Source organism: Rissa tridactyla, chromosome 3 (assembly GCF_028500815.1).
Source record: "Rissa tridactyla isolate bRisTri1 chromosome 3, bRisTri1.patW.cur.20221130, whole genome shotgun sequence".
NCBI classification, from domain to species: Eukaryota; Metazoa; Chordata; class Aves; order Charadriiformes; family Laridae; genus Rissa; species Rissa tridactyla.
This window is the reverse complement of record NC_071468.1, coordinates 87263932-87287940: the sequence shown is the minus strand read 5'-3', so window position 1 is coordinate 87287940 and position 24009 is coordinate 87263932. Positions and strand designations below refer to the sequence as shown.

General features: G+C 37.0%; 1 protein-coding gene across 6 annotated transcripts in view; it reads left to right on the top strand.

Annotated features, from left to right (window-relative positions):
* Window positions 1-24009, top strand: part of ORC3 (origin recognition complex subunit 3) — a 39528-nt gene that overhangs the window by 6378 nt on the left and 9141 nt on the right. For 5 of the 6 annotated variants that reach the window (XR_008465586.1, XM_054196319.1, XM_054196318.1 and 2 more), the window contains exons 4-15: window positions 3557-3701; window positions 4541-4645; window positions 5423-5577; window positions 6511-6647; window positions 8783-8942; window positions 9719-9832; window positions 11631-11764; window positions 12229-12292; window positions 15560-15676; window positions 16558-16637; window positions 20743-20876; window positions 23874-23959. Coding sequence is in view for 5 of the 6 variants with exons in the window: in XM_054196319.1 (XP_054052294.1) it covers window positions 3557-3701; window positions 4541-4645; window positions 5423-5577; window positions 6511-6647; window positions 8783-8942; window positions 9719-9832; window positions 11631-11764; window positions 12229-12292; window positions 15560-15676; window positions 16558-16637; window positions 20743-20876; window positions 23874-23959 (1431 nt within the window). In the remaining variant the exon portion in view is untranslated. The remainder of the gene's footprint in view (window positions 1-3556; window positions 3702-4540; window positions 4646-5422; window positions 5578-6510; window positions 6648-8782; window positions 8943-9718; window positions 9833-11630; window positions 11765-12228; window positions 12293-15559; window positions 15677-16557; window positions 16638-20742; window positions 20877-23873; window positions 23960-24009) is intronic. The other variant, XM_054196317.1, reaches the window with a different exon arrangement.

Genomic DNA, 24009 nt, shown 5'->3' with positions numbered 1-24009 from the left:
GCAGCTGCACCAGAAACTGCCTTGTCAGCTACACAGTGGACTGTAGGAAAGATGGCATTCTGTAGCTGCTTATGGAAGACCTTTGCTTGGATCTTGTTTCCTTGGCACAGTGTTGTCAAGGCTTTTGAGACAATCCTCCTACATCCCAACAATGGCTGCAGGATTTTCAGGTTGAAGAAGTGTTGTTGGTTTTTTCCCTAGTGGTCTGGAAGGAATTCTCCCAGAGCAGCAGGCACAGCCCGTCATAGCGAAAGCCTACTTTAACTGCACAGAAGCACAAGAGCCATTGCCATTTGGAAAATCATCATTCTTTCCTACGCTTGTTTTCTTTGAGGTTGCTAGAAGTTTGCCAAATACTTTCTTCTGTTCTTCCTCCTCCTGGTGGAAGACAGTTCATCCTACATTGACAAATTGATATGAGCCTTGCCTTAGAGTTTGATTTGCCCAAGGACAGATTATCTGCAGTTACTTTTGCTGCTATACATAGAATTTTCTTTATCCACCTTCTGGATAAAAAGTATCTCTGATACTTTTTCTGCTGAGCTTTGAATTACCGTTCTTCTGTCCTACTGTTGGCAAACTTGGAGGTGACAATTGTTCTTATATATAAAATTGTGTGATAATTCAGGTTGGAAGGGAAGTCAGAAAGTCTCTAGTCTGAATTCCTGCTCAAATCAGCCTCATCTGTGAGGTCTGACCAGGTAGGTGAGGGCTTTATCCAGTCAGGATTTTATTTCTTATATATACAAACTGTGATGTAGTAAACATGTTTCATGGCAGAATACTTGCGAAGTGCCTGGCTTTCTGGTTTGGACTTTTAGTCTAGGGCATCTGGTAGTATGCTAAGAGAGCCTAGCAGGATGTTCTCCAAAGTTTTTGCCAGGGTGCTGCTACCTGACAATTTGTTGGCAGGCCATGTGCTTGTGCTGGTGTTTTCCCACTTCTCTGGTATTTGCTTGAGGTGTTGAAGAATGAAGAGGATATGACCTCCAAGCACCTTGTGGCGGAGCACTCCTGGCCTTTGTATGTCCATTGTAAACTGTGCTGTGATTGTGGCAGCACCATCTGTTGACTGGTGATGATGTCCTTTCAGTCTTCTCGCAACATGAAAAGCTGGCAAAAGTACTGCAGGAACTGCCCATCACTCTTGAAAGATGAATTTTGGACCATTTTTGTTTCAGTATTGCAAAGTATCCCAGTTTTGACCCCTGCTGCCAGCAGTGGCCTTGCAAATGTCTTTATTATGATACATCTCATCAAGGACTCTCAGAAACATTCCCTTCCTGTAAGATGAGGAGTTCCAGTTGTGCTACCAGGATCCAGATTAGAAACAAAAAGCCTAAGTGAGGGTGTAATATGGTAATTTTAGCTCTAATGTGGAGACAGTGGTTTTCAGACCACTCAACAGATAATCACAACCAAACCTGGTGTTGTAGCAGGGGCTGAACTTCCCGTTCATATGACTTTTCCAGACTAAGCGGTGTCATGCAAGTAAATGAGTTGGTCACTTGAGATCCAGAGCAGCCTAGCATACTTTCTGGAACACTACCAAAATAGTGCCAGTTACAAAGTTGTTTTGACAAGAACAGACTGATGGATTTAGGGACATTGAGGTGTTGGAGCATGTCCAGAGAAGGGCTACAAAGCTGGTGAGGGGTCTGGAGGACAAACCTTATGAAGAATGACTGAGGGAGCTGGGGTTGTTTAGCTTGGAGAAGAGGAGGCTGAGGGGAGACCTTATCACCCTCTACAACTACCTGAAAGGAGGTTGTAGAGAGATGGGGGCTGACCTCTTCTCCCTGGTGACAAGTGATAGGACGAGAGGAAACGGGTTCAAGTTATGTCAGGGGAGGTTTAGATTGGATATTAGGAAACATTTCTTCACTGAAAGGGTTATTAAACATTGGAATAGGCTGCCCAGGGAGGTGGTGGATTCGCCATCCCTGGAGGTGTTTAAAAAAAGGGTAGATGGGGCACTGAGGGACATGGTTTAGAAGTGGCTTTTGTCAGGGTAGGTTAAAGGTTGGACTTGATGATCTTAAAGGTCCCATCCAACCTCAGCGATTCTATGATTTTAGGAAAGCTAAGTAAATGTGTAATGCTACGGCAGACTGAATTCCGTCTTCACAAATGCACACTGGAAGAAATAATGTATGCTGTAACCATGCGAAGTATGGATTCGGGTTCTTGTTTTCATTAAGCTGTCTTAACATGTACAATAACGATCAGAGAAGTCCAAGATCTGATGGATTCTGAAGCAGAAGCTTGGAGGATTGTTATGGAAGATATAGTAATACAGGAGCTGTTACAAAGCTGTTACAAAGCTGATGGTGTAAACTCTTCTTTTTAATATGCCATGTTATAGTTTCTTCTGAGTTTCCATAGAATTTATCAGGTGGGAGCTCAGAGGTGCAAAATCAACATCAGAAAGGACAGAAGGATATTTTTTGATAGGGTGAAAAGAGTAAGATTATGAGTAAGAGTAAGATTACTTTGTGTACAGTTTTATCAGTTGTTCAGGAGAGCAGGAGGAGCCCTTCTGTATAACGGAAATAGAGCTCATGTTTTTGAGCAGGCATCATGCAGTCTCCTGGAGATGTGACCTTCACTCCTTCGATAGCTGCCTCATCAATGCTGCTAGAGATGGCCTTTGCCACTTCATTTAAAATCAGTTTCACTGCTGCGTGTGTCACTTCTTGTTGCTAATAAAACTTAATGTTGATTTTACTGGGGGAAGGGGTTTAATCTTGTTTCTAACATCTGTGTTCCAGAATATATATTGATATCCTGAACTTCAGAGTACAAGTTTTTTTGGTTGTTCTAGCAGTAGAAGATGTATCTTGGATTAGAGACAGATTGTCAAAGGCACATACATAATAAAAGAAATACAAAGTTCTGCCACCATATATCTGCTTTTAAAAGTTTTGTCTCCTCCTGCTTTCTCTTACCTTTACATGTGTTTCAGCATATACGCATTCTTGCATGAAAATCATCCTGAAGGACAAAAGACAGTGTAGCAAATGTGGCAGTCATGGTTTTTTTTCCTATAAAGCATACTTAATGCCTTCCTTTATTATTTTTTTTTCTTTCATCCTGAATTAGTTTTGGAGGAGTGGAATGTTTGCGCTCCTATAGATTTCTCGGAAAAATATTTACAGTTGTTTTGAAAGCCAAAAGGAAATAATAGGAATTTTCATGAACATTCTTCCAGAAACTAATTATATTGTTTTATTCCTCCTATGTCACTTTGTGTGATGTTTTTTCAGTATGATGTTTTTTCTTCTTCTTTAAAGCATGTGGTGTGACAACACAGTTAAGCTCATTTGCTTTCCAAGTTATTGTTGAGGCATTTGACCAGAAGTTCCAAGATGGGAAATGTCTGTGTTCGCCACACAGTGAATAAATTTGCATGTTTATAGTTCACAGGAAACTGTAGTGTTACTTAAAATTTTATCCTGGAGTTTTAAGGATTAAAAATTATGCAGGAAAGGGGTAGGAAAATGAAGATATTCTGATGTTTCCACATTTCTATAAATAAAATATTGTTTGTTTACAGCAAATACAGGAAGACTTGAATAAGCAGTTATTTGATAACCTAGTAAGTTTTTTGAGGCGGTCTCATTCTGAGTTCCAAGAGAAGACAACAGAATGGACTTGTCAGATGAAGTCCAGAGAAATCCCTACTGCAGCTCTTGTCCTAGGTAATTTTTTTAAGATATATTTCGTTAATGTACATCTGCTTAAAACTGACACAGAGATCAAAGAAAAATATATTGCTGATTTCCAGCAATTACTGCGAGCAATATCAGTTTCAGAAATGTTAACATAAGAGATTGGGCTGGGAAAAGGAAGCAGGATAAGACCTCCTTCCCCTTTGTCTGTATGCCTAATAGTGCAGTAAGGTAACACCTCCCCTAAAGGTCTGTCTTAGGCAGCTGGTAATGATTTGTTGGGGTTTTTTTTCCTGATGCACTGGAGATGCTTTGATTCTATCTCTGTTTTTGCCACCAACATACTTGGTGATTTCTATGACTAACCATGGAATTACACATTCTGTATTTTTAATATATGTTCTTGGAGTGCATCTTTGTGTGTAGGAAAGCAGTGTCATTATCTTGGAAAAGGAGCAGAGGGTGAAGAAAATAGAAGGTGAATTTCATCTTCTTGTCTGCAGGCCTTAGATGACTGTGGGTGGCTTCTGAGGGTATGAGGAGCAGGGATGTTAGAAAACCAATCCTGCTCCTTGCAGGTTTGCACCCTTGAGAAATCTTTCTTTTAAAAAAAATACGAAAAAAGCCAAGCCAAACTAAATGAGGGGTCTTTGCAGTGATTCCCTGTTTCTTTCAATCAGCTAGTATTAACATGTATGTTTAATTTTGTGCTAGTTTTTCATCTTTCCTCATAGGTGATATGATGCTTTTCATTCCTTTCTTGAATATATGAGATATCTTCTGGGTTTTGTCTGCTGTTCAGTTTATTGTTCAATTATTGTGGTCACAAATCACAGCAGAAATGCCCTTAAAATTTGTCTGCCTTCTAGGTGTAAATGTTACAGATCATGACTTGACTTTTAGAAGTCTCTCAGAAGTCCTTCAGAATAACATTACTCCTTATATAGCCTTGCTGGAAGCCAAAGATTGTCCAGGTAAATACTTCAGTAGCTTTGCTTCTTCATTTGAGTAAGTTGTCAGTTAACTAGAAGTTCTAGCTTTTGTTCCCAAATGTAAGAATAATGGGATGGAGGTATCTTGAAGACTTTCTAAGGACTTGCTCAGTCCCTTGTTAACATAGCAGTAATGCCTGCTGTATTTTAAGAGGTATTCAGTTTTGCTTAAAACACTGAAGATTGAAACACTACTTAGTTCTAGCATAAATGTCCAGAGCGTGCTGCTTAGTGTATTGCATGTTGATGTTGCAGTTTGGTTTTCCTCATGTTTAAATGGACAGTGTCTGTATGCATTCCATTCTTTAAATGCTTACATCACATTATTGCAGTGAGGGAATGGGTAGAATAAAACTTTGTCCCACTCTCCTTACTCCTTTTTTATTTTTTAAGTAAAAAGATTAAAATCACTTGTGGCAGCATCCCCAGGTCTGGATTGGCTGTCCTATTTATTTTTAGGTTGCGCTAATAGCATGTGGCTGCAGTTCAGGAAACAGGCAGGGCTAACATCTTAACCTGAATTGTTGCTATCTAGGCAAATTAATAGGACAATTTTTATTGCATTAACAACATGCATATAATGAATACTTTCAAGCTTTCTGGAGCATGAGGTATGCATTCTGGAGAGCGAAGGAGAATAACTTAGAAAAGTGAAAAATAATAACTGATAACTTCGGGTAATTTTTTAGAGTATGAGTTGGAGAAGTGTTTCCAAATAACCAAATGTCTTTACTGTGTGTCTAAAAATGTGTTGTGAAGGCATAAAAAATCTGATGCAAAAGCTGATGGGGCAGCTGATGAACTGCTATATAGATGTGGACTCGTTGGAAGATGAGGACAATGTGCAGGTTTCGCAGAACAGAATACGTTGTTCAATGTCTTCTCTTATCAACTGGTATGAGAGTGTAACAAAGGTATGATTCTATTTTTTTTTGTATCATCAATTTATAAAAATGCCTGACCTTTAGACGGTTTTAAAAAATAAATTGAATAACTTAAATTTCTGTGCCGTAGTGGAAAAAAAGCCAAAGGTTAGCTTTTCATTTAATACTAAGAATTAACTGAGATTGAGGTGATTTGAATATAAATTTGTAACACATAACAAACGTGGAGTTAGTTTCTGATGAGGTATGGCTGTCAGAATTCTGAAAAACAAGCATAAAGTACTATTTTTATCATATGTTTAATTGGGATCTAGAAGCTTAAAATGCAGTATCAATTTCATGCCAGATGCTTTTCTCCCGGGAGTGCTGAGATATTTTGTTTATTAAAACAAAACTTTAAGAAAGAACAGCCATCCAGGGGAAAGGCACCGTATTGTGCTAATATGCCATTATTTCACCTGCAGCCCGCACTAAGTAGACAACCAGTGAGAAAATCACTCTCAAAATGTTTTTGTATCTTTGTATTTGATAAAGCTAATGAAGTTTTAAGTTTTGTTTCTGTCACGAATAGAAGTTAGAACTGACTTTATGATGACTTCATCAGAGCAGTGCGTTAAATAAGTTTAATAAGTACATACTTTTTTTTATTACTGGGTAAAGATATAGGAAAAGGGCAACGCTATGTACACAACTCAAATCTTCTCCCTCAATCGCAATAGAATTTCACCAGTTCTGTCCCACAGAGCTATTTTTGTCTTTGTTGGAATGTGGATTTTAAAAATTCGTTTATACTTCCATCTGTGCCAAACGGAAGAAAAATTCCAATCCTAGATGCTAATAATAAATACAACTGTAGCAAAAAGTCAGTCATGTCACTCTGGAGCATTCTAATATCATAGATGTGATTCAATCTTTTTATTTTCTTGTCTTCTGTTTATTAATGCATAATGAATGGCTTTAAAGAAAACAGATTCTGAAACTCCAAGAAAAAAAAGAACTTCCTCTTCTAGACACTGGCAGTCTCCTCCAGTTGTAGTTATATTCAAAGACATGGAAAGTTTCACCACAAAAGTACTTCAAGACTTCATAGTCATCAGCAGGTAACGTGAACTGAAGTTTAGTTCTCCACTTCTTTACCCATTTTCTATTTGCAGCTCTTTTGAAGTGGAACAACGAGGCCAGGGAGAGTTGGAATCAAATATTGATGCTGCTTCTTTGCAGAAGTGATTGATCAAAAACCTATTTGCTAGGTTTTGGGGATAAATTATCCTAAAGCTAACTTGGGACTCTGAACCAGCATACCTAAGGGCTAGATTGAGTTATTGAGTGGCTGATTCAATTCTTTACATGAGAAGATTTATTGGTACTAGTTATTAAAGAATCTGTGATTGTGAAACTGATTTTTTTTTTTAAGATGCCTAGATCTTTCTTCTGTAGACTTTTAAAATTGTTTTCAGAGTATATTTTTTGTATGACAAGTGATGTAATGCTGCTTAAAGGTCACTAGCTTACTAATAGGACTATATAAAACTGCCCAGAGAATTTCTTAGTGTTTTACAGGATCTGTAATGAGTAGCTGACTACTTCAGGTGCTCCTGTGCTTCTGTCCTTCCTTAACCTGTCTTCCTTAATATCATCTCATGCATTCTAATCAAAACCCCATCCTGCTCTCCAAAAGAGCATCTTGCACTAAGTCCCCAGGTTGAAACTACAGTTGTAACAGAATTGGGACTGCAGTTGTACAATTAATTCAGCTGTAGCGTGCATATCTGACATTACCTCTAGACAAGGCTAGACAATTTCACTTGCTGAGACACCCACAATAAAAATATTTTTCTATTTCAGGTCTGGCAGGTGGGTTCTCTGGGGAACACTTCAAGAAGTAAAATCAGAAATGCACGCTTACTAGGGTGTAAGGCAGGGGAAAATGAGATTTTGATTTTAAGTGTTGTGTTTTATTTTACTTTTGTGGCAAGCATAAATGCCTAATTATGAGCATGTGGAAAGTAGATGAAGTGCAGTTCAGGTCTATCAGTCTGCTATTTGCAAAGACACTTTTTTCATAGACTGTGCATCTCTTCAGGAAAAAAAAGGTTTAGAGGATTCAAATCATCTTATAATTAAAGATTGTCTTGATTAAAGTAGGGTAGAAGATGGGTAAAATAGAAGCTCAGCAGGACTGCATAATTGTTTGAAAAAGATCTTTGGGATAATTGTAGAGATTGGATTTATCGTCTCCATTTCAGTCTTAAACATGTTTAATAATAAGAGTGAGAGGTTTTTCTAATTTGTTAATCACAAGATTCAATTTCTCTCCAATATTCTTTAGGTTATCAACACTGGACAGTAATATATCAATTTTATTGATGATATGTTTAAGTCTCTAGCAATGACTTTTGGGGAGTTAAAGAAATAAAATAATTATGTGATAACAATTAAGACACAAAGGTCAAAAAGTTGCTGTGGTGAAAACAGAGGAAAGGAATAAATCGTCAGTTTTAACCTAGAGATATTTAAGATAGCAGAATTTGTATCTCCTTGAAACTAATAAAAAATGGAAAATAATGATGAAATAATACTAAAACCACCACATTTTTTATAATTTGTATGCTGTTCACAAGGAATATGGCGTTCAGTCCTGGTTATCCATTCTCAAAGCATATACTAAAAAATTAGCTGAAGAGGAAGACTGAATCTGAAGAAGTTGGAATTCTTTTTTTTTTTTAAGTATAATGGGAACATATTTATTTTAATATTTTTCATATTTTATTTCATAAACATATTTTATTTCATATTTATTTTAAATTTATTAAATAGTGTAAAATTTGTAAATTGTTTTGAGACTGTTAGCTGTTTAGCGTGTCTTCCTATTTTCTCTCTATTTCTTTGGAAAAAAAAAAATTATAAGATTTACTTCCCTGAGTATAACGTTTCTGGAAGATGGGACCAGTACAACACCCTAATTGAAAAGATGCTTTTTATGCCACTTCCTGAAGTTTCAATCCTAAAACATAATTTAATTTGCATTTCTACTTTAGGGCTTTAAATAGCTTCCTTTCTTTTTTGTTTTATTCCACATTAGAACTCTTTTGGTTTACTGGCAACTAATATTTTAGCTTACCCCTTTCTGCATTTAAGCTCAGTGTTGTAGTAGGAATATAATGCATTTGTTTCATGATTTTCTATAATGTAACTATTATGGTTTGTTTTTTTTCTCCCTTCCCCCATGATCTAGTCAGCATATCCGTGAATTCCCTCTAGTACTGATTTTTGGAATCGCCACATCTCCAATGATTATCCACAGCTTACTTCCCCATTCTGTTTCCTCTCTGCTGTGCATAGAGCTTTTCCAGTCCCTTTCCTCTAAGGAGCACCTGTCTACTATAATTGACAAGGTAATTGCCTTTCTAAATAGGAGTGTGTGTGTATTCAAGCACAGTGTACATATGTGGCATTTAAAAGTAGGTTTGTCTGAAGCTTTTGAAATAGAATCTGTTCCTGAGAGCTGTGGATTTTGGATATTTCTACTCATGGCTGCAGAGTAGCTTAATACTGAGAGCTTCCTTCTCGCATTGAGACACACTCACACACCTGCTTTCATCTTTAATTTGCACTGGCACCTGTGCATACATATTTTGTCAATTACACTTTGATATTCCCACCTCTTCATTAAAGTAGTGCTTTGATTTGACTTTTACTTTGTTCCAGAAAAAGATATCTTTAAACATAAAAATATTCAGAATTTTGCTGCCTGTCAAAAAATTAGCAGTTATCCAAATGGGCAGTACAGCACTTTGTGCAGGATTTCCAGAATCGCTGTTAGACGTGCTGAAAGTAGTGGTATCCCTGGTTGTTACAGCAATCTCTGTTCTGTTGTTTGTAATTTTAAAAATAAATACAAAAATAATGTTAAGCAAAACTAACTTCAAACATTGCATATTACTAAAAGGTACTTACAAAAATGTGGTGAAATAATAAACTGAAAATCAGTTTTTGTGTGGGTATTTTAGTAGAAATACTGTCTTTACAAGTCAGCAGTGTATTTAGTATCTCGTTTAGTTGAATGCTCACACATACTGAGAGTTGTATCAGATTGTATATATAAATTTTGCTGAGTTGAATTCAGGAGAGAATTTCTGCTATGGCTATTTTTCTTTTTTGTCTCCCTTAGCTGCTTCTGACAGCCCGGTTCCCCTTTAAACTGGGCGAGAAAGTTCTGCAGGTTCTCATCAACATATTCTTGTACCATGATTTTTCTGTCCAGAATTTTATCAAAGGATTTCAGGTAGGCAATGATAACAAGAACTCAAATTATGGTTGTGAAAACAAAGGGTAATTACTATGCACTGAAAGATTTCTTAGGTCCTAATCTTGCTGTCACTGAATTGGATGAAAAAATGTCCTTTGGAAACAGATTGGTTCTGAGAACAGGTGGGTGTTTTAAAGTTAAAACCTTAACTGATAAGGTTGTAGGACGGGTATGAAGAAGCATGTAAAAGCTTATTCCGCCACAAAAAAAAACTATTTAAAGGTTACATTTAAAAGGGTAACCTGCCTTAGTGGGTAGAGACACCTGTGTCTTGCTATAGATTAATTTGTATCTTCTAACACCCCTGTCAGATCTCTGATCCTCTGTACCAGGTCCTTGTACTCTGGTTTGTCATGGTGTGAGTAGGCTACAGCAGTGTCTCTTCCCCACTTGAACTCTTCTGGCACAGCTTCTGGATGCACACTTCTTACCTTTTCAGGGAAATAGGAGCTATAGGGTCACTTACTTTGTGCCTGAGAGTGGGTGGTGCTTGTGCTCCAACCAGCTGTGCAGCAATGCAGGACTCATGTTTACCCTTTCAGGAGACAAAGTGGAAGACTTCAAGGTTTCCAAAGATAGCCTATACAGAGCATGATAATTATATCTTTATTTGCTTATATAGTTCTTCATATCTAGATGTATTTCTGTGTCTGAGCCTCTTCGTTGCTTTTGTGGATTGCAGACAAGAATTCTCCGAAGAATTTGGCAGTCCCTGTAATTTGTTTTAGTGCAGGATTGTGAAATTGTTTCTTTCTTGCCTGGTTCCACGAGCGAACCTGTTAGTAAAACATGCCCTTTTGGAGTCATACCATTAAAGTGTCTCAGATTCTTTGATATCTAAGATTCAATGATTATGTGTATCCAGGATAAATAACCTGGCTGTAGTACCTCTTTCTACAGATGGGCCTCCATGTGCTTTCATAGGTTTCAGCTCCTCTTATTTGGAAGAGTCACCAGGATTTAATTATTCCCCATTGTCCCGATACAAAAATACAAATCCCAGCCCTGACAGTATATTGCTGTGTCCTTGTGCATTAAAAGTGTTCAAGGATGAAGCAATTTCATATCAGATTTCCTAACTGATAGATACAAGGGATCACCATTATGTCTAGGAGTGATGTTAACTTTTCTAACAGGAACTGTCTTTCCCCTTTGACAGTTTTTATGTTTTAAAAGTTTTTAGTGAGGTAGTCTGTCTGATTGGGGTTTTGTTTTTAGCAATAGATGTGATGAGTATTTGCTACTATTCTGCAAGGCCCTGATGCTACAAACATTTAGTGCAGCTGAAATTGGTGATAAAGCGCATTTTTACATAGGCATTGTAAGAGCTTAGCAGTGTGGTGTATGTGAAACAGAAACTGAAATTAGGACGTGTGATAACTTTGCTTCTGTACAGTAGTTTCTTTTCATATCTTTAAATACACTGTTTGTTATTTGTGAGCATTGGAGCTGAATTTGTAGCCTAAAGAATACATTAATTCACATAAGCGAATAGAAAATATTTGAAAAGGTACAGTTATTATGTAAGAGTGGGGAAAGATGAGGTACTGAATATCAACAGCGCATACAGCAAAAAAGGTAATTATGTGACTGTATTTAAAACGGAATAATTAGTGTCCTGTAGTGACCTATGCAATATTTATGAACGGTAATGAATTTTTTTAAAGGAATGCCATTAATACGATTGTACTGTATGCACTGCAGTAATAAGAAAGCATTAAAAGGAGGGAGGATGAATTTTATTAACATCACTGGTTCTTGCTTTGTTTTTCAGCTCTGTATTGTGGAGCACTTCTATTCCCAGCCTCTTAGTATACTGTGTTGCCAACTGGTAGATGCTAAGAAGAGAGTAAATTCTTTATCACACAATCAGTGTGAAAACATTCGAAGGCTGCCCTCTTTTAGAAGGTAAAAGGGGAAATAAATTTTTGGACAATCTTTTACTTAGCTTTAAAAAAGATAAAAGGAATCTGAAAACTGCAAATCACTAGTTCATATGTTTCTATAGCAAAGGTAAATCGATCAAAAGGAGACAGTTTTAAATAATTTCAGGAATCCTTAATCTTCTAGTCTAGACAGTACAGCTTCTGTGATGTGTAATCACTTGAATTTTTTTTTTCCTCTTGTTCTTAATACAGAAACAAGCTATTATGACAAATAACTATAAATCACTTTTGAACTTGTTAAACTGACTTGGAACATGATCTCTCTAGGGTTTTGGAGTGGCCTTTCAATTTGCTCGATTTAACTGTCCCTTTTTGAATCTTTCCAAAGAAATCCTTATAGCAGCATAAACTTTTTGAATTTTTTTAACCCTATAATCTTTAATCACACTTTGTAATTTTTATGGGTTTGGTTTTTCTTGCCATCAGGTATGTGGAAAGTCAAGCATCAGAGAAACAGATTGCACTGCTGACAACAGACAGCTACTTAAAGGTAAAATTATAAGAATGTCTTTGGAGAGCAAAAATAACTTTCCCGATATATTAGTTTCTGAAGCATAATAAAATACAAGACTAAGATGTATAGTTCTATATAATGTCTTTCATACAGTACATACTGTGCGTCATGTCCAGTAATGGAAAATTAGGATCGGCAGGTCAAAATTCCAAATCTCTAGGTTTGATAGTTATACCTTTATACAAATCTGCTTGACTTTTCTTTCATTAATTTTTAGCTATGTCTAGAAATATAACTGCTTAAAAAGAAGGTTGCAAGGTTACTTATGGTCTGGCCTTTTAATGCTTGCTCAGACTGACTTTCTTGGAAAGTCAGTGAAGTGTTTGAATAATGAGCAAGTAATCTTGGAGGTTATTTCATAAGCTCTTAATGCTCCATACCCTCTGCGTACTTTCTGATCGAACTCAGTAGGGCAGTCTGGGTCCCAAGGCACACGTTCACACTAGATGTCATATAGGATTAAGACTTTAATTTATATTACATGTTTATCTGAAGGTTTGTCAAGTGATTAAGCTCAGGCTACTACTATGTGAGCCCTTTAGGAATTCACCAACAAAGATCTGTTGGTTATTTTCACCAGTTGAGCCACTCCCAGTAGAAGCATTGCTGAGAGTGAAGGGTTTCTCCTAACGCTTCATCACAAATATAGTTAACCTGTAAGGCAAATGGTACTGCTAGAGATAAAGCAATTTATCCTAGCAGAGCTTCCTGGTCTGTAAGGACTTGCCAAGTATGAAGAACAATGCTAATGGCTGGAAGAGAGGCTGGTAGCAGGCAAGTTTGCAAGTGCAGTGCTATTATATTAGTCAAGGCAGGATGTGATTTATACATGATTTTATGATCCATAGTCTTCAGTGGCAAAAATAGCTTAAGCTACTGTTATTCCCTTGCTGTTTATTCACATCGCAGCAGATGCGCCAGCACAACTACTTGTGTGGCTGTGCAATAAGTGTAATCAGAGAAACAATATTGTTAAGGTAACTTGACCGAAAAAAAAAAAAAAAAGAAAGACAAGACATGGGATTTTTTTTTTTACTGGGTTGTTTCTGCAGAATGATTTTCCCCAATGGAGTTCACTCTGCAGATGCATAAATGCTTCTGTTGAAACAATAGGAGGAGGGAAGGAGTGGGAATGAGCAGCTGAGACTTTGAAAGCTGAATACTTGTCAGCTTAAACATTATTTTTTTTTCATTTTCTATGTTTAATAATATACCCTTTATTTCATAAGCCTCACCCTGTAAGTTTGGGAAAGCCAGGATTCTTGTGCTTATGTGCATATGATGCTTCTGACAAATTTTAATTGAAGGCACTTGTTCTAATCCCTGCAGTAGGGGTGGGGCTGCTGTTGCATTGCCAAGCTGGCAGTGTAGTCTACTTGGGGAGAAAAGGCCCTACTGCTGCACTGATGAGGTGCTGTTTATTCTGTATGTCGTACTAATCTACAATATCATTCCGAACTTTAGAAACGCTTTCAAAGTCACTATGGTACTGCTTCATATAAATTTACTGTTCATGTTCAGGACCAGGTAAACTTGCTGTTCAAGTTTAGCACCTAAATCTGCAATACCCTTTGTCAGCTGCAATTTATATTCCATGTTGTTACCACTTTTTTTTAATGACTATGGTAAGAGTTCCACCTATTTAGAATAATCAGTTTTGAAAGCAGTTTTACATCCTAATTACTTGCAGTTCAGTTCTGAAAGTTTTCATGGCAAATTCCATTTGAAATTATGTGAATGTGGGTATCTGTATTTATGGAAATAACACTGCATAGTTTCTAATAATCTCTTCAAACTCTTCTAAATGAAGATATGCATTTCCACTCCGTTATTTGGCAAAATACATAGTCCTACTGCATGTTATTTATGTATACTAATTACATCATTCTTGCGCTGGGAAACAAGATGAGGGAAATACAGGTGCTATATTGCCCTGGGTTTGGGGGAATAAGATTGATGTAGCAGCATTAGCAAGAACCTGTTTTCTTCTCTCAGCTTTTTTTTTATGGTGGGGATAAATTTTTTTTTTAACGATCCTGCTTAGAATTAAAATACAAACCTGTGTGTAAAATTTTAAAATACAAATTCCAAGGTCTTAGAAGTCATTTAAACAATTGTTATATCAGTGACCCATAGCATTTTATCTATTAAAATTTAAGGTGAGAAATGTCTTTAATGTTTTTAATCATCTCAAACTTTTTAACATCGGAAAGCTCTCTGCAGCACCAAGTGTCTTACTTTCAGTCTTTGCAGTATGATAATTAATCTTTCCACATGTCAATACTTCCTTATATCGTCTGCAGATAACGTTTTGCTTTTTTTTATTAAATCTTTTATACCCTTTGTTTCAGTTTAACTTTAGAGAGCTTCAGTGACCTGTTCTATTTTTCTCATTCCATTTGAAATAGTGTGCTCAGAGTTCAGTAAAATGGCAATAAAATATGTAGAGAATCCTGTGATTTTTTTCTTCTTTATCTTTGACTGAAGACAGGTGAGAGAAAATCTTATGATTCACAAACTTAAATGTAACGACCCCGAAGTATTTTAGTACAGCTACCAGAAATTTTGAGTGTGGTTTTTCAAAAGTGTTACATATGCTTCCATGGGAGGCCAGTGATGAGATGCTGTCCAGTAAATTCAGTACCAGCAGTTAATAATTTCTTTTTCCTAATACATTATTTTATATTTTTTTTTCTGCAGTTCTCAGTCTATGAATAAACAGAAATCAAATTAAGAGCACATAGGAGCAGCAACTGCATATTTCTTTATTTTTCTGTGAACTGGTCTCTTTACATATACCTGACTAATAAGCAGCCACCCACAATATAAGAAATAAAATTTATATGCATTTGTGATATAAAAGTGCAAATAATAAGGATTTGAGTAAAAGAAGCTATATAATTTCTCTTTGTGTATTAAAGGTATACTGAATAGTCTCGTCTTTGTGAGATGAGATACCAAATCTAAAGGCTAAATACAGTTGCAAATGGTAAAATAATAATGCTAATCAATAACAATTCCCCAGTCAGATGGATGAAGAAGGTAAAGTTAACAATATGTAACGTGATTCCAGTGAACTGTTGAAATACAGCTTTCTTGCATAGTGGTCTTAATTTAACACTGGTGATTTAAATCGTAGCACACCACAGTGTCAAAACTTCAGAGTCATTTTAAGTACCTTATGGGAATTTTAAATAAACGGATGTCAGAATGACTTATAAAACAATTATTCTGTCACTACAGGAAATAATACAGAAGTTGCTGGAGGACTTGCATGTTTATCATGAAAATTATGTTTTAGTTCTGAGATGTCTTCACGTTTTCACATCTTCTCTTCCAAAATATCCTTTGGGCAAGCAGGTGACGTACTGTTATTCCATTTTAGTGAAACGTGCCTGTTATTTTTTTTGTTTCAAAGTGTGACATCTGAATAAGTATTTATTCTTTCTCTTTGTTTACTATTCTGCTGCTTTGCCCCCTACTTCTTAAAATGGAGACAGATGCTTTCTTACTATGGGGAGGGGGCAACAGCATGTGGTTTGTTTCATGGCATGGATGATACCTTGTCAGTCAACAGGAAATGGTTTCCAGGAGGAGGCAGATGCACAGAATCCACACATTGACTTTCCCACATACGGGATTATTTGCATGCATTGCACACAATGTATATTCTTCTACCACCTATTAGTTTGGTAGTCAGATGAAGAGATTGAGTTTTAGCAATCTTCTGTACAGAATAAAATGATAGTAAGGGAACAGTGATAATTGCTTTTACTAGCCATATTGCTCTAATGTCATTAAATCCACCTTCTCATGCAAAGCAATTTCTTCTCCATTAGAAGAGCAGTATACTCTGTGCATGTGCACTTGTCTGTCAGTTCTCAATGTATTCCACACTGTTATTAGAATCTGTCCCTAACTACAAAATCAGTATGAACTGTCCCAGTATTAGCAAATAAACAGATGTTTTAGCTGGGACATTTGATTAGAGTTCCTCTTTGTTCTCTGCATTTGAATGTTAGTTGTTTGAAACCTGGTGCAGAGCAACACGCAGACTCCAGCAATACTAGGAGCTTAGTTCTGCAAGACACTAAATGCTCTCATTTCTTTTGCAATCATTCTGCATGTCTGGAAGACAAGCTGCAAAGGAATTACATATTACTTTGAAAAGCTTGTTGTAAGAGTTCCGTGTTACTTTGTTTGTAAAACACTTCATCCTTTCTTCACCTTCTGCGTAACAGATCAGGGAGCTGCACTGTGCATGTTTGGAAAACCAAGTGTGGGAGACGGAGGAGTATGAGTCATCTCTTCAGCTAGCAAGGTGATTATTATTTTTTTTCCCCATTTTGTTTTAATACCACTGCACACATGGAGAATATCAGTCATCAGTTATTCTGGAAGTTAAAGCTGAGGATATTAACTGTTTGCAGCTAGTTGTAGGATTGTTTGCAAGTATAATTGACTGCTCTTTTCATTTTGTCTTTCTACTGTTTTTCATGAAGCTCAACCACGTTCTAATATCTCTCATGCCCTGAGTAGTTATGTTGAAACCACTGAGATTACTGTGTGTGAATGAGAACATCAGTTGGGTTTTGTCTTTTAAAATATGATTGCGTTAGATATTATCAACCAAATTATTAGTTTTAGTTGGCCTAAATTTTAATCCGTTGTGAGAATTAGAATCTGTTCCAAGTGAGTAGCTGAGGCCTTTCTTATTTTTTTATTTTACTGATTTCCCCCTGCCTCCTTTGTCTAACAGTTTGTACAGGGGCTGAGTTAATTTTCTGTTATTGCAAGCTTAGGACTTTAGGAGAGCCTACACTTGTGTTGTCTGCCAGCGTTTAAAATGGAAAAGTCATCTAAGCAAACTTTCTTAATAGAAAACCCTTCAATTGCAATGTGGCAGCTACAGACTTTTAAACATACTTTATCACGGCAAGTGGCTGTTTCCTGATAGCTGCATTCATTCAAATAATACCTTGGTTCTGTCTCACAAAGAGCCGATGCAACACCATTAACATAACTGCCTCTTCAAGAGCCTCTGAGCTTGTGAGGTTTGATGTGTCTGACAGTAAAATTGCATAGAAAAACCATGTCAGCGGTGGGTGGAGGATAACTTTCTGGGCTCATGTAGACAAAGAAACATACTCTTCAAACTGTAGCTTTGCCATACTGAGTGGTTCTTATGTGTTGCCACCACACTATGTTATTTACCCTCATCCCTTTGAAAGGATTATATGCTTGATTTGTCATTCTACGGTCTTTCCTTCTTAATCCTTCTCTCACTGTCCTGAATCTTGACAGCACTCAATCACCTGTCAACCCTTGCCCACAAATGTGCCATTTTGCTTTCCTGTACTGTCTGTTCTGTCATCTTTAATAACTCTTGGCCATTTTTCCTCTCCTTTTTCTCTTCCTATGTTTAATTTGCTTTCTTCAACTCTGAATTCATCTGCCTCTTCTCCGATCTCAAAGTTGATGCTGCCATTAGATCCTGGCTTTGGCTTGCTCTCCCTTCATTCTTATCTGTTCATCTCCCTCCTGTTTCTTCTCTGGCCCTGGCTTCCACTGTGGGAGCTTCTGATAGAAATACAGTGATCACGGTCATTCTTTTCACAGATAATTATTCTTCTTTTTTTTTTTTTTTAGATAGGAATTCTGTAATTTTTCTAATAAAACTCCTTCAACGTGATTCCTTCAAATACTTGAGATTCTAGCTGTGATTATAATTTTTTCAGCTTTTAACTTTCTCTTTAATTCTCTTTTCCATTTTACACATACTTCCTCTTGTCTGCTTTTTCTACGTAGAGTCTTGCTTCAGTCTTTTTAGAAGAAAATGATAAAATATGATCTTTCCCTTCTACTTGCAGTCTTCTTTTTTTTCCCCTTTGCTCAGACGTGGAAGTTACTCACTGTTCCTTAATATCTCTGCCTTTCCAGGGGCCACATCACCTGTTGATATCCTTATATTCACCCTTTACCATCCCTTATGCTTCTTTTCAATGTTTTTCTGGAGTCCATCTTTTTTTTTTTTTCTTTACATTTAGAAAGTAGAAAATAGAGAAGCTTTTGATCAGCTTATTTCTCGAATTGTAACAAAGTCTCTCTTTTGCCCTTCATGAATTATGTTTGAATATGGGGTTTTCAGTTGTTGCATTGAGTTTCTTTTGTGGTTGGTTGTTTGTTTCTCTGCTTCAGCCTTTCATTGTACTGGCTTTTATCCTTTCTGCTAAGAGTGCTCTCCCTAAACATGGTGTTTCAGGTGATCTAACTTTAGCAATCTAGACAGTAGTTATTCTACTTTAATCTAGTCTGTATCTAAAAAATAAATAAAATCTATAGTCTAAAAAATATCATGGGGAGACAGGAAGAGTGTGTGAGTTTTAGTTCATGTTGGATTAATCCAGTCAGAAGAGAGATAAGATGTTGGAGTGTGTCTCGCTTCATTGGTTGTGGAGAGCTAACTGGCTGGGACATTTGGTCAAGCTTTTAGGTGGCCAAACTTTGAGGACTGTCTGACCTATTGCCTTCTGTCTAGATACTGTACTCTGTTTTTGTCTCTAATCATTGATGCTATTCATCACATACTGCTTATCACAGTCCTGTCCCTCCGTGACTGTCATCATTTTGTTGTTGACCAATCTCTGTCATCACTTCTTCAGAGGATTCCCTACTTCAGCATTCAGAAGTTTTTATGGACTTCATCCTAGCTTCCTTTCTTCTCTTTCATAACTTGTCTCTGAATAATCAGAGACAGATTTATTTACTGTCTTTGGGTGATCTGAGATCTTGAAGATCTCTGCTTTAAGCCCGTCTCCTAGCCAAATTAAAATCTTAACCCTACTACTCTCTGATACCTGGTGTACCTTGCAGTAATCTCAAGCCTAAAATGTTGAAAAGGATCCTTTGCTGTTTCCAGATACTTGATAACCATCCTCTTGTCTGTTCTTTGGGCCATATAATCCCATTGTTGTCGTAAATAAGTTTTTCTAGCACTTGCAGCTTCTTTTTGAGTAATATTACTAAAATGAATTTGTTCTTTGCCATTCACAGATCTCCAAATCTGGTTATCCGCTCTCCATCTTAGGTGTTTAATTATTGCAGTGTTTTGTCTGGCCTGGAAGGAGGCTATCTTGTTTATCCATGATATTCTACAAGGCTGTTTCAAAATGTTTTTCTAGCTTTTTGTGTCGTCAGAGTCACCCTTTCTGTTGTTAACTCCTTATGCTTTTCTGTAGTAAACAAGCGTATCTGAAGGCAACACCTGACTTGCAAAAATGCATAACCCTGAATCAGATAAACTGCAGTTTCAAATCCTAGGCTTTACAAGCATTTAGAGTCAACTGCCAGTTAAAAACTAGAGCTCAAATTGCAATTCCCCCTCCAGACATCCAGAAAGCTTTCCCAGCCTCTTCTAATTTCTTCCTTAAATCTCTCTTAGTCAACCTTGCGGTAGCTGCTACGGAGACCCGCTGCCTGACACACTGATCACCATCATTTCATTCTTTTGTCATACTCCCTTTTTTGTGTATTTCTGGTTTTTGTATCTTCTAAAATCCTTAAATTGTTAACACCTTTGTTTTGTATTAGCATCTTTGTCTTGTATAAGACAAAGCAAAAACACAATAGACTGGGAAGGGCTCTTAGTAACAGTGGGTATTACAAATGTGTGATTGTTCAGAACCAGAGTGTTTACCAATGGGAACCTCTCACACTCCATAAAAAAAGTTACATGCATGCGTAATTGTACTGGCTTGATGCAATGACTGTAATTCTGGATTTCATTTATGGATATTTGCAAGGATTTGCTTTGATATCTTTTAAATTAAGATTCTGAGACTGAGCAGTGCTTGGTGACATTTATAAAACACCCTAACATATAATTAAAAGTAAATGCTAGGCTGGAGGTTTGCCTAGATGATCTCAAGAGGTCCCTTCCAACCTAAATGATTCTGGTATTCTAGTGGTAGTTAGGTTTATAACAAATACAGAAAACAGCAATTTGGATTTTGTTTGAGAATCCTTCTGAATCACAGAGAATAATGGATTTTGTGGATGTGTGAATACACACTAATCTGATTACTTTTTCTCTTACCATTTCATTTACCATTCTTGGGCATGAGTTATGAACCCTACCATACTTTTTTTTTTCAATCTGACTCATAGATTATCAGAAAAGCTTTCACTGTCAGTTCTGCAGGAAAATGTGGAGGAGACATCTATCCAAGTTGATTTGTTTCTTTCTGTTAATGACAGCAAGGAAAAAATTTGACTATACTGCAAGACGGAATGCTTGAAATCTTGGAGCTTTTCTCTTTTAAAATGAGTTTTTCAAATTATTTTTTGTTTTTTTTCTTCAACTGAGAACATTGAAAGTTGTTTCATCATTCTGCGTTTCAACTTCAGCCAACAATTGTGTCTTTTAGGATGTTGAATAAGTCTGATTTGGTAACCATGCTTCAACAATGTGTGGAAATTTTTGTGTCATCTTCTGGAAAGGAGTTTGATAAGACACTAGAGAAGTTGAAGGAGTTCTTGACCCAGTTTCAGAAACTAGAAGGTGGGTGTGTACCATCATACATTCCATTGCAGATTATATTAAAGCTGTTTTATAGTCTAACCAACGGGTATAATTTTCCCTGGTCGTTCCTGTCATTGTGTCAAACAATCAGATTTTTTCAGGATTGTTTTTTTTTTAAATACATACACAAAATTAGGAAATGCTTTTATTCTTTATTGGTATGTGGTTCATGCTTTTTATAATACAGAAGAATGATGTAAGATAAGAAATTGGACAGATCAGGAAGCATTGCTCACTAAATCTGTCGTATGTTTATTTTGAGCTTCTTACCGGATGTTGCAATCATTAAAAACATTTAACAAATAAAACCAGATATTGAAAGATAAATAGGAGCAGACTTCCTTATGACGTGGTACTTAATCCAGATGTATATAAAGTTCTTTCACCTGCACCTTCAGTTAAATTCATAGAGGGGCTAGGACATGAAGTGCCAGTTGTCAGGGCTCTGCTGACGTGCTGTAACTTGTCAGGCCCATATATTTGAGTGTTCATGGTAGAGGACGTATTTGAAAGTTTAGTAAGGCAAATGAGTAGCAGCCCTCCATCTTTCAGAGGCAGGTTAACAGAAACTGCTGTATTCCTTCTGAAATAGAAATATCACATATCCCAGCATTCTTCTGGAATAGGAATTTCGTTGCTTCCCCTGAACTATGGAGAAGGGTTCCCCTATGATTCCCTTTTGAAGATGAAGTGGTTATCATCTGGTCTGTTTTATGAAGTTCATTATCAGTGTGGTTGCCACCCAGCATTTTGACAAGTAGGCAGTAAAACACCAAATGCAGTCTAATATTAAGTAGTCATGTGTGTCCAGTTCTGGGCTCCCCGGTTCAAGAGGGACGGGGAACTGCTGGAAAGGGTGCAGCAGAGAGCTACAAAGATGATTAGGGGACTGGAACACCTCTCTTATGAGGAAAGGCTGAGGGATTTGGGTCTCTTCAGTCTGGAAAAAAGACGTCTGAGGGGTGACCTTATCAACACTTATAAATACTTAAAGGGTGGGTGTCAGGAGGATGGGGCCAGGCTCTTTTCAGTGGTGCCTGGGGACAGGACAAGAGGCAATGGGCACAAACTTGAACATAGGAAGTTCCACCTAAACATGAGGAGGAACTTCTTTCCTTTGAGGGTGGCAGAGCACTGGAACAGGCTGCCCAGAGAGGTGGTGGAGTCTCCATCTCTGGAGACATTCAAAACCCACCTGGACGTGTTCCTGTGCAACCTGCTCTAGGTGACCCTGCTCTGGCAGGGGGGTTGGACTAGATGATCTCCAGAGGTCCCTTCCAACCCTATGATTCTATGATTCTATGATTCTATGATTCTATGATTCTATGATTCTATGATTCTATGATTCTATGATTCTATGATTCTATGTAATGCTCTAGGGTTAACTGAGGCTTGTTTAGAAGAATTGGCTCTTTCCTGTACCATGTTTTTTTGAATAGATGTAGTAATAGCAGGGCTGTGATACAGGAAACAGATGATCACTTTGAAAAAGCCATATATGCCACTGAAGATTCTGACCTATGATGGAAAACCTAAAGGTTCATCTAGTTTGGAAAAAAAGAATTGAAGCCAAGGGCCTTTAAGTAGTTGGATTTTTACCTTGAGGGAATAAATAAAAAAGAACAACTCTGGGAATTCAGGGACATGGAGAACTATAAAACAAAAAAGGCAGTATTTATTTTCAGTTAGGATTTGAAGATCTTTTTTAAAGAAGAGAAGGTCTAATGAATTCATGAATGATCTTAGTTTGTTTTCAAAGCAGATTTAAGCTATAATGAAAATGTGAGAAGGGGAAGTTAAGGTAAACTTCACGTGAATAGGTTGCTGAGTTAGGTGTCGTCATCTTGTATGTTTCTGTGACTGTGTTGATCTTCAGCGAGTGTTTTCAGAAGTCTGCCAGAAATGTTATGTACCCAAGTCTCCCACAGAGCCTGTAGAGTGAAAGGATAGTCCAAAATTTTTTTATTTTTTTTTTTTTAACAACAACGAAGTCCATCTTCCCAACTGCTTAATGAACTGGAAAAAATAAAAACATGAAGCACGAGGAAACAAAGTATCTTTCTGTTCAGGCTGTTTTGAGCTGAAGGATTTGATTAAAAAGTATCTTAAAATAGATCGGTGTAGTAGTGAGGAGAGGAAGTTCCCTGTTTTTAAGTCTTCAACACAAATACAAATGTCCACAGGGCACTGGAAAATACCAACTCATTCTATGTAGGTCACCAAAAAGCTTTTATATATCATGATTGTTAGTGCTGATTGGAGCTTTATCTGTGATCTGTAGGTGGAATGTCCATCTTATTACCATCTTCATAAGCAAGGCAAGAAATCTTGTTACCTTTTGTTTTGATTTTGATTATTACTTATCCTGGCATTGATTGTGCTTTTGTAGTTTTTGTTTCTTTGTTTTTACCTAAAAATTACTAATTATTAGTGCAATTGATCAAGAAACTACATAGCTATGCAAACAAAATTTTGTTATAAATTAAGATCAGAATAAAACTGGACAATGAAATACTTTAGCACACTTTTGGTTTGCTGCTCTCATTGCAGTTTCTGGGTTACGGAAGGGAGAACTCATTTCTTAGTGGTTTTTTGCACACGAGAAGGAAAAAATATGCAGCATGTGGCTTTTTGAACACTCCTAAAGCATCAGTAGTATCTAGTACTAATCTGTCCAATTTACAAATATTGAGAGTATGACCTAGGGTGACGTAGGCAGAGTTCCAGTGATGTGCAAAGCTTATGCTGGATCGTTGCTCAGGGCTGAATTGCTTTGGTTACTTAATTGCTCTTGGTTAAGCTGCACTGCAAGAGCCCTTTTTTAACAATCTTTTACAAGGTGCAAGACTCAAAAGCTGCCTGTGTTTGGGTCTGTGTGAACAAATAACTGAACGTATCAGATTGCTTGGGTTAGGGGATTTATATAGGTAGTCAGGAAAAGTTTACCCCACATATCAAACGTTAGTTTTGTTCTAGTAGCAGATGCTTTCCAAGAACGAGATGTGTCCGTATCATCACAAAAGGAGCTCCAGAAGAAGACAGACCTTTATCATCTTCAGAAGGTTAGGCCTGCGTAGGCTTTACTGACTAGTTCCTTAACTGAATCTCGTTT